Here is a 17084-nt window from a genome sequence, read left to right as displayed (position 1 = left end):
ATCAGTTGGCAAATTGACAAATCTGAAATGACTATTGCTCTTGAAGGACTAGGCTGTTTTTAGATGCTCCTTATATACTATGACACAATTGCCTCCTCACCTGTTTAACATCTCCTGTTTCACATTGCCTTGTTGTTTTGACTCGTCAAATTGTTATTAGTATTAAATTGTCCCTGTCCCAATTTAATTTGAAATTTTCTGATATCAGGTAATTTCACTGGCTAGTATCTATCTTATCACAAGTGTTGTGATACACTTTCATATTTCAATATGTTTGGAAGATCTGCAGTGTTCAAATGAGATTTTGTAAGTAGACAGAATCAATCTTATCATTAATTAATATAAACCAATAAGTTTTGCCATGCATTATCAAATATATATGAATTCTCTCATGAGTTGACTAGTATTTCCAGTGATGTAACACAGACGTGTTATAAAGCTTTGGCATATTTATATAGGTAAGAATAATTCTATAAACAGGTCTTTTTTCAAGTAAGTTAAGGATAAGAGATTAGGCTAAAGAAACTGGGTCCAAAACACAGTGGGATGGGATCTCTGTAGCATTTCTAATTACACTTGGGTGGTTGTGGTATTTTAGATCATTGAAAACATTTGGAAGCAATCATGTCCCATTTTATCATATTAAGATATTAAATGTTATAATGCAAAAATTGTTATAGTAAAGTCTTCCAGCCCAAATCGTTATGATTAGTTTGAATGACAGATGTTCTAAATTTAGCCTGGAATGTTAGTAAATGTAAACCATGGTAATCAAACAAGGCAGAAAAAAACATTTTGCACTCTTACACAATCAGTGCCATTTCTAACTTTTAACCTCTTAGGTATGAGAAAACAGGACGAAAAAGACCAATAGCACTTGGGGACAAACACTGTATGTTTGTGTGTGTGTGTGTGTGTGTGTGTGTGTGTGTGTGTGTGTGTGTGTGTGTGTGTGTGTGTGTGTGTGTGTGTGTGTGTGTGTGTGTGTGTGTGTTTTAGCATTGTGCACAAAAGCATGCACTCTTTGAATGTGTACATTTTGATTTTTAAGAGTCTAGAAGTCTCTTAAAATAGTAGTTACAGTATACATTTTTTAATGCTGTTTAAATACAAATGCTGGTATACAAAAATAGATACATTTAAAGAAAGTTTAACCATTTATTTATTAAAATATACTATCCTTTCTCCCTTCTGCCCTCCACTCTTTTCTACTAAAACTCTCATGTGGTGAAGCACAGGTGTAGTTCTCAAATGTGTCAGACCTGTCAGCTACAGACATCGTCATTTATCTTCTGCCTCGATATTTGAATAGAGCCTCAGGAAAAATACATGCACCACATGTCCCATGAGCACCGTTGCTTTCAAACAACAAACATTTGTGTATTGCTGCAGCATTGATTTGCAAAGTGGAAATGATGAATGGGGAAAGCTGGGAAGGGCGTCATTCCAAAGACTCCTGTTTCCTGAATTCTCCCTGAAAAAAAAATAAAATAACATTTGAATTGCCTGTTAGTCTTACAATATCACACACAAAAAAACAGAGTTATAAGTATTTAAATGTAGAATTCTGTGCTGAAATGGTAATTACATTGCTATAACACCACTGTTGGAGATCAAACTAATATTCTCAAGGATTCTAGACTTCCAGCATTCTGGTCTCATTTCGACCTTTAGGCTGAAGTGATCAGTGTTTCTTAATCTTTCTTAGTCTTTACTTTCAAAGTACTTTCATGACAAATATCACAACAACAATGCAAATTTCACAAGTTTATACTCTGCAACAGTTTACTATATATTCTGAAAATACCACTTTTCTTTATGAAACTCATAAAAGACTCAACTGAACAATAAATAAATCATTGTGCCTTTTGTAGCTTTTATGTTTCAATAAGCAATACCAATCTATTCTAAACCCTGCTGTTTATTATTGTTGTCATAGTGAATTGCTTGTTTAGTTATTAAGTGTCATCATCACTTAGACTATTAGACATCACATGGCACATAGGCAGTCATGCTTCATGCTAATCACCGACAGAACCACTGCTCTCTGACCTCTGACCATGTGACGCAGGGCACGGGACTAAGTTTAGTGGCACCTCAACTGCAGTAACTGTAAATGGGGTCTTCACATTGCATGCACAATACCAAACCTCACAGATCGTTATAGGTGTGTTTCAGCTTTCGATGGTATCAATTATGATGCAAAAAGGTTGTCAAACTAATCGATTTAGGGGAGTATGCTGTATGTTTTAATATTGGTTTCCTGTGTATAGGCTACAGTTAAAAAGGTACAGGCTAAGCCTGTGAACAGCTTGGTGTAAATGTGGCCTTGTCATAATTAGACAGTTTTCTGTGGAGAATTTCCTGACGTTTATTGTATAATATTTCGAATTTTTTTGTAAATTTTACGCATGATCTGTAATGGCATAAAACTCACAATAATTAGGTTGTGTCACTGTGATATATTGTTATAGCCCAATTCACCCTTAAATGTACTATTACATACTTTTGTACTGGTCTGGTTCAGCCTGTGTGCTTGAAATGTTTTTGCCAAGATTACAATTTAATTGCTGCCCTTAATTTGTTAGATTAGTCATAATCATGATTACTGATCTTAAATAATTACTTTTATTAACAACTAAAAAGCTACCATTTATTTGATTTATATTTCATTCTATTTATTCTCTTTGAGAAAACATTTTTAACAGTTGATGGTTTAGTAGTTGTCTATGGTACTGGGTTGCATTTCCCAAAAGCATTGTTAGCCATGTAGATCATAGAAAGCATTGGCGGTAATTGTCTCTATGATCAATTTAAGTTTGCAATGCTTTTTAGAAATGCAACCCAGTATGTTTCAGTGGAACGATTCTCTGGGTGATCCATTCAGGATTTGAGGTGTAAGTTATCTTACCCTTACTGTGCATAATATCACTTACAAACAGTCATATCACAGGATATAATCCTAAAATACCTAGAGACCCTTAAAATGACCCTTGACATTGACCTCCCGGACTCTGCTTTGGCATTATTGGTTTTGTTGCTTGACTTGGCTGATTTTTTAAAACGTATTAAGTCCTCTTTGTGGACATAAGTCAGAGGCATGTTCCTCTTTGTCAAGGCTTCACACAGAATAAAAGAGTATTTCTCGGAATAGAGGCAGAATTGGGTTGCTGGAATTTTGGGTGTCGTGCTGGTGATGACTGTGCTTGTGATGACATCTTTGCCATTTTTGCAAAAATAAAAAATCTAGCCTCACGGCATTTAAGTTAAAAATATAACGTGTTTGGTGATTACATGTAATAAGTGTACATGGCTATAACTAAGAATAAAAGTACATTTTCTTACCTTTCTGGACATGAAAACACTAAAACACTTTTCTTTATAGACATGTGCTCCACTGGGATCTCAAGTTGCCATGGCTACAAGTTAACTTAATGTTTAAAAACTTTATTTCAGTGCTGGTAATGATGGATACATTAATGGACAGGTATAAATTCCAGATGTATACTTACAATTTGCTAATAATGTTTAAATAAAATTTAAAATAAAATTGTTGGAAATCTTTCATTTAAATATGGCATTATATAAGCTCAGGGTTGGGGGCAACACCAGAACATGCGTTATATACTATAAAACACAAATAAAATGTACTAAAATAATTATCTAATTATCTTGAGACATTAAAAAAAAATCTAGATCTGTCTAAACTGACTATGAACATTTAAAATAATTGTGTGAAATGTTTTTATTCTTAGAACATCCCAGGGACAGAAATATGCCTGTTATCTGAGAATCACCCAAAAATGCAAGTCACCAACAGAAAAAAACAAACAAAACAAAAACAGGTTGCATAAATGTTAGTGGCATAATATTTAAAGAAATGTCTGTGGTCCCTGGTTAAAGAATCACAATATTGCAGTTGACAAGGCAAAGAGTAAAGAGAGTGTACATGGAGCCCATAAGTATTGTTAAGGCCAATTTTATTCATACTTTTTCATGCTGATCTCCCTGATCTAGTCATGCTCTATCACAAACCACAATGTACTGATCAGTGACCAGTAAATGTCCCTATTAACCACCGACATATATTGGATGAGATTAGTCTATCAGTATCAAATAAACAATTATCAAGACTTTGCAGTTTCTGTGAAGAAATTGCCCGAGACTACTCATGCCCCAGAGTTTTTGTGTTCACACAAAAAGTGTAAGAGGATTGTATGTTTTGAGAATGGCTGACTAGTTTTGTCTCAGACCTGCTGGCCTGACACTTCATCCATCATGGTCAGCTGCTAGTCTTTAGTAATCTTCTGTGTTCATCTTTGTGGCAGGGCTGGCGAGGTGACCTGAGTTTGCAGAGCAAAGGATTTATCCAGGGTCAAACATTGAAATCCATCTGGCTGGCCCAGCCAGCGTTCCCAACGAGGCAAATGGCTTATGCTAAACTATGTTTTTTGGAAAATGTAAAAATGCAAAAAGGTTTCGTTGAGGGTTAGATTTAGGGGTATGTTTAGTGTTAGGGGATAGAATTTATCGTTAGATCTGTATAAATCCATAAAATGCATGGAAGTCTATGGAAATTCCCCACAGTGACATTAAAACAAGGTATGTGTGTGAGTACTACTCTTGTCAGATTCAGGAAAATACAATTCCCTTTAATTATATTTTCTGTTTTTTTTAACAATGCTAATAGTTTTAGCAACACATTTTTTACATGTTGTTTGATTTATTACCTTAGCGAACAATCTCTGGTTTCAAGCCCAGTCATATAGCATCTTTTGGTCCCATTTCTGTATTATCATGGCAATTTTAACATATAAATTAAACTAGGGGGCTAAATTCGATGTGGTATTGCTTTTAAATCTCAGTTTTATGTTTCACTGTCTCTCAGCTGAGGCTTGCGATTGTGCACCAATTCTTATTTTAAACATTAATTAATTTTAATGTTGTATACCATCATAGATTTGAATTTTGAATGCTTTCTTCTGGTTCTGCAAATCCTTAAAGATCCATAAGGAAATTATGTTAAAGTTATTTGATTTACACAAATTTGAAGAAAAAAGGTTTGTGGGTTATTATGACATCTAGTGGTGATTTTATGTACTGCAGAAATAGACTGTGCTGATTTTTTTTTTCTCTACTGGAGTAAATAGGCTTGTGGTAATTGTTGTCTGTTAACCTCTGATTCATAAATGCGTTGAGAAAAAAAAAATGTTTTTTGTAACCTTGAAAGTTAGATTCATATTACTGCCAATTTCCAGTATGACAAATGAGGGTTGTTTTGAAAAGTTTATGCAATGTTTATTTTTACAGGCACAATAATTGAGCCCTGTCTAACTTCCTTAATTGTACAAATGTATTTTCTGTCTTTCCCCCTGAGTTACATAAAACTTGTAGTCTGTCGAGTAAATTGACCTTTTAGATACAAAAATGTTGTGTGTGTGTGTGTGTGTGTTTGTGTGTGTGTGTGTGTGTGTGTGTGTGTGTGTGTGTGTGTGTGTGTGTGTGTGTGTGTGTGTGTGTGTGTGTGTGTGTGTGTGTGTGTGTGTGTGTGTTTCATATATTTTCAGCTACTCATGGTACCCTGGAAATTTCCACTAATGTTGTCATGATTTGTTCACTTTAAAATATGTTGCTTTGAAAGTAAGCATGTGCTAAGCACATAAATGTTAATGTAGACTATAATAATCAGCATTATGATGTCCAGTAGGTGGCGATGGATTACTGGTACAGATTTGTACTTTGTCTAATTGATCTGTAATTTTGAGTGATTTTGGGGGTTAAAACGGAAGACATAACGGAAGACATAATTTCTGTTTCAATATAACTTCTGAAAATATGAGAATAAAAAGTTGCAGCAGCCCCTCAACATGAACTTTTCCATTAAATTGTACAACATGTGTGAGAATGTTAAGCAAACAACACAAGAATTTATGAATATATTCTCTAAAATCCAAATGTCTACTGAAAGGGTGTGTGTGTGTGTGTGTGTGTGTGTGTGTGTGTGTGTGTGTGAGCGTGTATTTATCACTTTGTGGGGACCAAATGTCCCCATAAGGATAGTAAAACCCGAAATTTTTGACCTTGTGGGGACATTTTGTCGGTCCCCATGAGGAAAACAGCTTATAAATCATACTAAATTATGTTTTTTGAAAATGTAAAAATGCAGAAAGTTTTCTGTGAGGGTTAGGTTTAGGGGTAGGGTTAGGTTTAGGGGATAGAATATATAGTTTGTACAGTATAAAAACCATTATGTCTATGGAAAGTCCCCATAAAACATGGAAACACAACATGTGTGTGTGTGTGTGTGTGTGTGTGTGTGTGTGTGTGTGTGTGTGTGTGTGTGTGTGTGTGTGTGTGTGTGTTAGAGAGAGAGAGAGAGAGAGAGAGAGTGTGAGTGAGTGAGTGAGTGAAGTTTGGTTTATGCCTCTCTACACAGATTTCTCTCCTTATTAACTCCATATATAAATGATTCACCATTTTCATGTTTGTGCCTACAGTCACTGTAGTGTGAACATAAGGTTTAAAGTGTCCTAATTTTTGTTATCCAAATGACATGTGTTATTAGCCACCTTTCAACAACATATATACATTAGTATATTACAGTACTAATTCTTAAGTATGAATTAACTAACAGTAAGTACAAATGTGTTACAGTGTATTATTATTATTATTATTATTATTATTGACAGTATCAAAAGATCCATCAAGTGCATGTGAGCTTACTTTGCCCTATTTAAAGGCAATTATCCTTTAAATTAACAATATGCCTGAAGAGTCTCTTTCCTTTGCCAGGTATTTCTAGGTTTAAGAGTATCAAATGATATCAGCAACAAGTTATCTCAGCCCCTCAGGGCCTTCATAGTTTTCCAAGCTTCTCAGTGTTCAATTTCATCTTCTGCTGATAAAAACTTACTATGAGGATTGTGAGAAACCACATGTTATGAATTGCCCCTTTGTCTAACATTGTCCTTCTCATTAGAAATCTAAAATAAACTATTGGTAATTTGTCTTCTACACTTAATGTCACTTCGGCCTATGTGCTTCAGATTTAGTCCTGACGTTCCGATTTGGTTGACTTAAAGCTAAATATGTAAACACTTTACTGCATTGTCGTAAACCAGCACTAGGAATACTTGTCATCGCAGTCTATTTATTGGTCATTGGCTGATAAGTTTGGACAAAGAATTAGGTCTCGTTCGGTCTGATAATTGAATATAACAGCGTGTAACAATGGTCCCTTAATGAAAACGAGGGCTTGTGGTTATTGCGCGAGAAAGAAAGGAACAGAAACAAGGGGATCTCTAATTAGGAGCTGTAACTCTCGGGATGTGTCCCATTGTCCGCGGGTGTGGGGAAGCTGCAAGGCCGGCAGGCAGGCGACAGGCGCCGGTTGCTGGACAAAGGACTGTCTGCTGCCAAAGTGGCTGGGCGTCCCAACTCTCATCCTCCGTAACCTCGTAGGCGCAGCACTTAACCCTTTCACTATAACATGAGACAAGTTCTCCCCAAATATTTTTCCTCTGCTGTGCAGATTTCACAACTCCTAAACTACAATTCTAGTTGCGCTCAAATGGTTAATGGTGTCGTTGGAGGAGAAATATTATTATTATTATTGCTGTTATTATTGGTAAGCTATTATTATTATTATTATTATTATTATTATATTGAACAATTTATTTTGTTTTATATATAACAAAGGCTCTATGTAACAGAGTGGACTGCTATTGTAAACAACAACAGCAATATTTTTTATTTCTTTTTAATTGTTTAGTAGCCTAGGCTGCTCTTCGCAGGAAAATTGCACATAAAAAAAAAAAAACTGTAATCAAAGTATTTTGCATATGCCATGTTGGCCTGCTTGTTTAATAAATAAGATGCATCTTCTGTTGTAGCGGTCAGTGTTTTAAAATCACATGGATGTTGATGAGGGTAAATAATCCGGAACATGAGCGCGTGAACAGCACTGACTCCACGACAGAGGGCGCAGTAGCTTTTGCAATGGCTGGGCTACCATGCAAAGTTTTCTTAAAACCTTTCAAAAATGGATAAAAATGTAACTAATTCTACGTATAACCTCGTTCTTCCCTCCCAATAAATGTTTGATACAGGTGCGCCTTAATCACACCCAGTGGCATTGTGGCTGGCCATCAAACTGGCTTACACTTTTATTATGTTCTTACAACTGAGCATTAGGCTACATTGCATTACAACTGAGCATGCTTGTATTGTTGCTTTTACTGTTATCACATGAGTTGTATTCAGATCATTTTTTTAAATTAATGTTGTTATTTAAACACTTATTTCTGACTTGTTTTCCATATTACAGACCTAATAATTGAAGTTGGGTTTATCCTCAATAGAATGAAGTAGGCCTACCATAAATGTAAAATATTTAAACACATTGATATTTTCATTTTTTTATTATTGAAATTGTGAAAGAATCCTACAACATCATCAACAACATCAGAAAAACAAATCCGGTCAGCCAGCAAAACGTGACACGTTCATTTCTATAGGCTATAAACTCAACTCAAGAAGAGGAATGTCGGTCTCTTCTGTGTTGGAGTGCAATCCTGAGGCTTCCCAAACTTTGTGAGTCCCGCAGATAAGTTTCTCCGGCGTGATAAGTGTTTTTGACAGCGACTGCTACAATGCAATGATGGCACACGCTCTCATTACGTGTCACAGGCAGATTAAACAGTAACGCATCACAGATAGGAACACCATCTGTATCCAAACACCAAACGCTATACCTTTCATTTACATTAAACATTGTGAAAAACGAAAAAAACAAAAAAAATAAAATAAAAAAAAAATGAAATGAGTTAAACTCTAAATAGTATGTACACGCAAATGTACAACTTTGAATAAATTAATACCAATTTGCATATTCTTAAATCCTTGTAGCTTATTTACAGAATTAGGTTTCTTTTATTAATAATTACATTAAATAGTTCTGTCTGTCGGATTTAACTAGGTCCAACTGTCCTTTCAATCCCTTTTGATGTATCCTTTTTACGATTATTTCATTATCTTCTTCTTGTTTCTTCTTTTTTGTCTTTTCTTTTCATTTTTGGATGTAGCTTAGTTGATTTCAGCCATTGAATCACCAATTAGATATTGCGATCAGCAGTGATCCTACTGACGTTACTCGTTCCTCAATTCAATAGATTGGTGTGGACTTTTCAATACGTTCTACAAATAGTCAAATAGGCCACTGTAGATTGTCTTCGCAGCACTTACTACTCAGATCTGCACCACAAGAGCACCAAGTCCAATTTATGCAACATGCTTTCATTAATTTTACTTGTTGACTGCTGTTTGTTTTTTTCCACTCAGTCATCCATGCGCAAACAGTACATGATGAAATGCATCGCAGAGAACCACTTAATAAAATCCTCTGGCAATTCAAGTCATTCCCTGGATAGGTTTGGGGACGCTTGATCACTTGGGGGGATCCCGAGGTGAGGAAGTCTCCCGCTGACTCTCTAGGCCGCTCACTAGTCTCTGAATATTTTGAAGTTCATTGATGGATTCCTTCATTGATGTTTTAGGAGAGCCGTTCCTCTGACTGGCCCCTGATTTATGATTATGATGATCAGGCACTGGACTGGCCTCCCTGCTACCACATTTAGAGGATTCAGATGAAGGGTTCAGGACGCCTGGCAATCCGGTAGTGAGTAGGTGTGTGCTTTGGGGGATAGACACGGGGAGCTGGTAAGGGTTGAATCGCAGTCGAGGGTGAGTGGAGCTGCTAAAGAACGGGTTCCTGGAGAGAGTGGAGGCCGTGCTGCTGCTCGCGGGAAGGGCGGAGGCTGCTGCTGCTGCCGCAGCCATGTAGTTGTACGGATAGGGGAAAAGTCCACCGAAGGTTGGCATCGGAATGCCCTGTAATAAGACACATTTGTTAGCAACTTTTAGCCCACTAACGTGAAACAGTTTGAAGTGAACATTTTCAGAAAGTCATTGTTTGCACAGATTAACTACATCCACCTGCTCGCAGTCCATCTGATTCCAATGCCAGACGAATTTATTGACTTTTGAGCAAAGGGCTCATAGAGTTAAATGCAACATGAAATGATCACTTTGTGACATTATAGGCAAATTAAAAAATGTAATACTATTTCTTTAAATAATAAGGATTTGCAACGATATTTTAGATTTGATTTTGCCCATTTTAATCGGTAGCTATCCGCATTCTGTTGGCTATTTTCTGTTGGCTTTATAATAACCGTGGAGCATAGCGAAATGTATTTTCTCAATGTAAAGTCACGATTCGTCATATATACTCTGCGAACAGTATGTAATCTATCTATCATCAAAAGGCACAAGCTGTAACTCATATCCGTTTTTTATTCTCTGGCTTCCATAATCAGGCATGGCGTATCATTACTACGATTTAAATGTTAATGGAGAGAGTTTCCTTACCTGAGAGGCAAGCATGTGTTGAGACAGATGAAAGGGAAAATGACCCGGGGTGCTCCCAGTACCCTGGGCCGACAGACTCCCATTCTCCAGGCCACCAGCTCCTGACATTGAAGCCAATAGATGTCCCATACCCATTGCTGAAAACGCTCCAGGTGTCATGGCAAACTGTCCAGGGTGGAATAATAGTGGCTGTCCGGTGTTTAGTGGGTTAAAGAACTGTTGACTGTGTAGGCCGGAGAGCGCCAAACTCTGAAGATGTCCTGCCCCAAAATGTGAAGGACTCTCTGTTTGTACCATCAGAGGAGAGAAGCTGTCTTTACCGCCGCTAAGACCCCCATTTTCCGTGTCCTTCTTTGACATGTCTGAGTCTTTCCTTTGCCTGCTCTCTAATTTGTCTTTCTCCAAGTTTTTTATGGACTCAGGATAATCCTCTTTTTTCTGCAGGACAGGCCTCTCCCGCCCCCGGTCCTCACATCTCGACTTTACCGGAGATGGAGGCTCGGGTCCAGGACTGCTGGAGCCTCCACATCGCTCATCTTGGTGGTCCGTTTCGTGCTCACTGTCACTGCATGTTTTCTCCTCTGTGAAAATTATATATAAATCAATTACTGATTTATCATCATATGCGAAACATAAAGCTAGGACTGAATACGGTAACTAAACAGCGACAAGGACTAATCTAAAGATCATTTTTGTAACTAGCCTACTGTAGCCTTATTCAAGGTCCACGCGTTGTTTTCATGCATGCGATATGAACTCAGTTACTAAAATAATAAAAAATGTTGCCAGCAATATTTTACAGGTCACATATCTTTACAATTAGAACTTATTACATTTATCCCTAAATTAATCAGCTATAGCGTCCAACAGACGCTCAGTAGGAGACCAAACAAATAGGACTAAATAAATGTTTTAAAAAATGAAAAATGCAATGAAATGATTAACCATATATAAATCAAATATGGATTCTATTTTAATATTCAATTTAGTCTGTTTTCTCCACCCATACTTAATATGGCTGTTATAAGGTAGAAGGAAGCAAAGCGGACTATAACGTATGTTTAGTTCCAGACTGATTCATCTCCTAACTTGATGCAGAACTTACGCTGGACTATTTAGCACATTATAAATGCTTTATCAAAATTGCATTGTTTATTATTATTATTATTATTATTATTATTATTATTATTATTATTATTATTATATATGCCTTATATCTATAAGCTTCTGTCACCAAGACAAATTCCATGTATGTGTAAGCATACTTGGCAATAAAGCTCATTCTTATTCATTCTCATTAATTATTGAAAAAGTCTTGAAACACTGAAGTCATAAGACAGCGTCTTGTAAGTGATATGCTATTATGTTTCCTCTCAGTGCTCATGAAAAATGCCAATATAATTTATTCATAGTTTTAGACCTACCTCTGCTGCTCCGGTTAAATCTAAGTGGGCTGGAAACCGGTCCAGGTGAATGACCAGCATCTCGACCGGTTGCAGGTTCGCTTGAGGAAGCATCAGAGTCTCCGCCATCACGGTCCGCTTTGCATTGATCCTCATACATGCGTAATGAAGGAAGGGTCAGCTGTTTTCTGTAACACAAACACAACACCAATAAAGTCACAAATCCATAAAATATGACCTAAAGTTGACCGGCTCAAAGACTCAAAAGGTTGAGGATTGAATTGCAAGCTTTTTACTAGACTCTGTTTTACATTGCGTAATATTGCGTGCTCCAGCAAAAGGGTTCCGACTTACCTTTTTTCCCTCCGTCCATTCCCTGTGTCTCTGAAGCCTTTGGCAAAGGGGTTATTGTCAATCTTCAGTTGTGTTATCTGAGTACAAAGAAAACGTATATATGTAAATATTTTTGTTTTTAATATTCTTGTACATAATTATTATTAGTAAGTAGTAGTAGTAACCTTTGCAACAGTAGGCCTATTATATAGCTAGGCTATTAGAAGTAGTAGGATAGTGGTTTTAAGAGCATATTAGTAGTACTGTTGTCGTCAATGGTATGCTGCAGTGATAATTTATTATCTACAAGCAAACAGCTCATTCATACCAGATTACGAATTCTTTATATTTTCCCAACACCGTTAAACACGTTACACAGATTACTTCCGAGTGATCATTTAATTATTAAACATGTTAAATCAAAGAAGGATTTAATCATGGCCCCCTTGAGAAAATTCCACGAGAAAACATTTTCCATTTGTCAAATTGTTATTCTCTACAGCACGACAGAGAGAGTGAGAGAGGCGCACTAGATGAGTGACGTCAACCTGCTATCAATAATTAATACTATGGTTTGAATCATTTTTTTACAAGTTCCATGAAAATACAAAGCGATGTAACAGAACAATTTTCGTTTTGCACAGGTGATTTGGACGCTGTAGGCTATAGGTTCACAAGAAACCAGGGCCTTAAAAGTGCATAGATTGCTCAGTTAGATTGCCACTGCCTTTTACCTTTAGCAACCCAGTGGCCTTTTACCTTTAGCAACTGACACGCTTTGATTGCTATGCCTCAAAATGTGTAGCTCCCGGACAAACCGGCGAGCTTAAGTGCCTGCTAATCGATTGTGACTCTTATGTCATAAACTTTACTATACCGACATGCTCACCAGGCCCCTCGGACACAGACGACAATTAACATAGCTAGAAATATCAGTAGATCCACGAATAATTTAAACGCTTTAAATGCATAAATCTGCATCTATGTATTCAAAATAATTCTCTTGATAAGGTTAACGTAAGATAGAAACGTTGTAGAACACACAAAATGACTATGCAATGCAACTATAAGTAACCTAAAACATAAATAATACACATCTATTATAAGTTTAAGGGGAGGGTTTCTCTAATTATTGGAAATGGGGTACATACCTTGTCGTTTTGATAAGCTGTGACAGCAATAAAGTCGGTCTCAGGAAAAACATATGTCCTGAATGTGCTGTATGGAAGCTTCAGAATATCATTGGCTCTCACAATATGGAACCTGGGCTGGTATTTATGCATTGAATTCAGAATAGTCTAAGATGAAGGGGAGAAAGAAGAATGGAAGGAATTAGTGCTTGTCACTATAATTATCCATTTAAAGTCATCAGTCTTAAAAACTTTTTAGACAATAAATTCCGCATAATAGTTTTGGTAGTGGAAATGTTGGTCTTTTAATAGGCTTACAATGTCGCTTGGGTTCAATCACATAACAACAGGCCAATGGCAGGTAGACAGAAACCAGTTTATCGACTACAAAACATGAATGCAGTAGTGACACCATCATGCAACAACAACAACAATAATCACTTAACATTTAAAATAAATAATTAAAATTATAATTCATTTAAAATAACTACAGTAAACGTGCAATGAACAAATAAAAATGTGACTACAAATATTAAATGGTTGTGCCATGCATGTAAATGTTCCATTTGTTTCCAGTCGATTTGTTTGCAAGTCGGTGTAAGGGAGCAGGGCACACGCTGTATTTGACTGCATGCTCATAGAGTATTGGTCAGCATCGTTGCATCCACCTTAGTGTTTTTCATTGAACCTAACCAACACATGAGAGACTGGACAGGTCGCTCAGAAGACCAGTTTGGTGCTGTGCTCACTCCAAAGCATGCAATGAGACGCAGCAATAAAAAAAGCCCAAATTACACTTTCAAGCTGACTATTTGTAAACTATTTTGCTGTAACGTGATTCAAGGCCCGTCCCGTTCCTTTGACCTCATATTTGTCTCTTTCACGCCCTCATAAAACTTATAGTCCTTTGCGATTCTATCATAAACAATAGTGTCCATGAAAATGTATTTTCTTTCCATAACTGAACTGACAATGTCATAATTATTCAAAACTAATACAGTTATTGCTTAACCACTCATATCCTGTTTGTAAGCGTGCCGAAGCAAAGGAAGAATTATTGGCGGCATTAAAAAAAATGCAGCCTACATAGGCCACAGAAATTGTGGATTACCTAAACTGAACGGTGTATTTCTAAAGTCTTCAGACTTCTCACCACGCAGCGAAAAATGGACGATATGGAAAGCAATTTATATTCAATCAAAACTAACCTGAACCACTACAACATATAGACGGTGTATGTTTTAAATAGATTACACAGCTATATACAATTAGGCATAATAGGTCTACATGCAATACCAAAATAAAAATATAAAAATCGAGACAATGCCATAACAGGTTACTTACAAATCCATGTTTGTCCGAAATGTTGTTCGTTAACTTCAGTTTATGAAAAGCAACAGGCTTAGCCATCCATTGTTCTCCAGTACCTGGGCTATCCGGATGTATATACATTCGCTTTGGCATCTCCGGGTCGGCCTTCCCCGCAACCATCCAGCGAGAGTTGTGGAACTTGTAGCGGCAGTCGTCGGCAGCTACAATATCCATTAATAGAATATACTTGGCTTTTTTATCGAGTCCATTAATGCGGACTTTAAAAGGTGGAAACATTCTCCTGTAGAAAAAGGGAAACGATGTTAAATTATGTTCATAAATCAAAATCTTATTATTATTATTTTGGTTGCATGCGAGCAAATGCAAGCTTGACGTCTTAACAACCCAACCACATTATCCAAGGGAACAAATAATAATAAAATGTTTTCAGTGATAGATTTTACCCTGACTAGGTTTCGTGGATGAAACAATCGCATTACAGACCAAACTATGTTCCACAGATTTTCACATTTCACCTTGGCTGCAGATAGTTTACCTCGCCGCAAGAATTAAATCTTCCATGAACGTACCATCTTATTTACATAAATTAGTTTGCTGTCATCCCAGAACCAACAGGGACGTTTCCCATCAAGAGATGAATTCAAGCTATATTTTGTGCACATCATGCCTTCAGAAAGTCAATATATGTTTTAAAGCAACAAAATGTATCTATAAAGCCTCTGCTATTTACTATACGAATTTCGTTTTCTGAAATCAACTGAGCAGATATATCATTCAGGTGCATATGATCTGACATTAAGACCTTCACTTCTGCAGTCTCCTTGACATATTAATTAGTTCATCCAATTCAGGGAACAAGACATTAGTAGGAAAAAAAACAGGAGATATGACTAACGAGAGCGATGTGCACAAAACACGGATACATTACAGAATTTAATGGGCCTGATCAACTACACAACCATCGACAGAACAGCTATCAAAAAGTATTTTTTATGTTTTTAATCCATAAATTGGATGCGTATTTATTGTAGAATATATGTGATTTTACTATAAATAATACCGAAACAATAGACTAAAAATAGAGCAACTGTGATCTCACCTGCCAGATTTCGTAATAACCATTTCTGTTCCAAATTTGTGGAACTGGTCCCATAGATCCTTGGCTTCCAGTGTGACTTTTGGATCATCTTCCACTTCTTCCTCTGGCTCTAGGCTCTTGAGACTACGAAGATGAGCTGCCTGGTGATGATGGCTCAGAGCCGAATGGAGCCCAGCCTCTGCGGCTCCAGCCAGGGTATGGTCCGGGATCGTCTTTGTGAGAGCCCCGGGAGGCAAAGTCAGCGCCGGGAAGAATGAGGGTTGCGCGGCCGCTAGAAAGGCTGACATAGGGAAGTCGGTCGGCCGGTGAGGGTGGAAAGGGTGGTAAGCCATGGCAGTCCCTGTAAAAACTGGATCTCTCATCGGTGCATCCAAAAATCGTAGTGAAAAATATATTTAGTGGTGTATTCTGGCAAAAAAAAAAAAAAAAAAAAAAAAAGACCGAATCGAGTATCCAAAATATTATATTGTCTCACTGAGAGGAGGAAAAGCACACCAACGCAATTTTGAATCACGAATATGGATCTGAAAAGGCAGTGGATGAAATCTTCCACTTTAACTCCCGTTGCTGCTGATTTCCACGAAGTCCCCGTAATAATATCTGTCAAAGTGAGCGCAACGACGCTTTGAAGGCAGATTTGGGGATTCCTGTTCTCCAACAGTTGCTCTCATAAAAATAAGATTACTCTTTCGACGCGGATGTCCATCCGAGCGCCGTCATTCTACACAGACACGGAGATGAAATGGTTAGATCTTGCCCTGTCCACTGTACAACTGTAACTATCTCACATGTCCTTCCTGCTCTGATCCCAGCACTAATGATCCAAGCCCCCTTGATTGCTGATTTTACGCTTTCTGGACCAATTGTGGGCCTCTATAGGCGTGGTTTTGACAGCTCCGGCCAGGCTCGAGGAGAGGGGGTGGACGAGAAGGTGTCGGAAGCATTAGCAGTAAGAAAACATGTCAACAGAATAAAATATTAACCAATGACAGAAAAGATCGTGAAATCCCACCCCCGTCTCCAAGCCATGCACCGGGTCAGCCCTCAGTGCTTAGCCGGTGGAGACTGCACCTCGGTCGGCTTGCGCTTTATAATTACGAAGAAACGATGCCTCCTAGTTTGAGGAACCAAACTCACTCTCCAATACACTGAAAACTAGGAATTAAGATGATTTACGCATAAATGGCTGCGCTTGTATCCATGCAAAAGTGCAAATTATCCTAAAAAAAAAATGGAAAAGATTAATCGCGACAAAGTATAGTGGTGGCACATTAAAACATATTATGAATACGATTAAACTTATATCACGAACACACCGAATGGCTTGTATCTATTCGCTGTACAAAAATGACGTGTAAG

At 37.3% G+C, this 17084-nt stretch overlaps 1 protein-coding gene across 1 annotated transcript; it reads right to left on the bottom strand.

Moving 5' to 3' along the window:
• Positions 1 to 9310: 9310 nt before the first annotated feature.
• On the bottom strand, positions 9311 to 16528 carry LOC127631597 (T-box transcription factor TBX2b-like). The gene is made up of 7 exons (XM_052109847.1): positions 15726 to 16528; positions 14639 to 14906; positions 13316 to 13462; positions 12186 to 12262; positions 11853 to 12019; positions 10429 to 11009; positions 9311 to 9888 (listed from the first exon to the last, which is right to left on the bottom strand). The coding sequence occupies exons 1-7, from the start codon at positions 16085 to 16087 to the stop codon at positions 9445 to 9447; spliced, it is 2046 nt and encodes a 681-aa protein (XP_051965807.1). The 5' UTR covers positions 16088 to 16528; the 3' UTR covers positions 9311 to 9444.
• Between the last annotated feature and the right edge of the window lie 556 nt (positions 16529 to 17084).

Source organism: Xyrauchen texanus, chromosome 38, assembly GCF_025860055.1.
Source record: "Xyrauchen texanus isolate HMW12.3.18 chromosome 38, RBS_HiC_50CHRs, whole genome shotgun sequence".
In the NCBI taxonomy this organism is placed as follows: domain Eukaryota; kingdom Metazoa; phylum Chordata; class Actinopteri; order Cypriniformes; family Catostomidae; genus Xyrauchen; species Xyrauchen texanus.
This window is presented reverse-complemented; position numbering and strand designations above follow the sequence as displayed.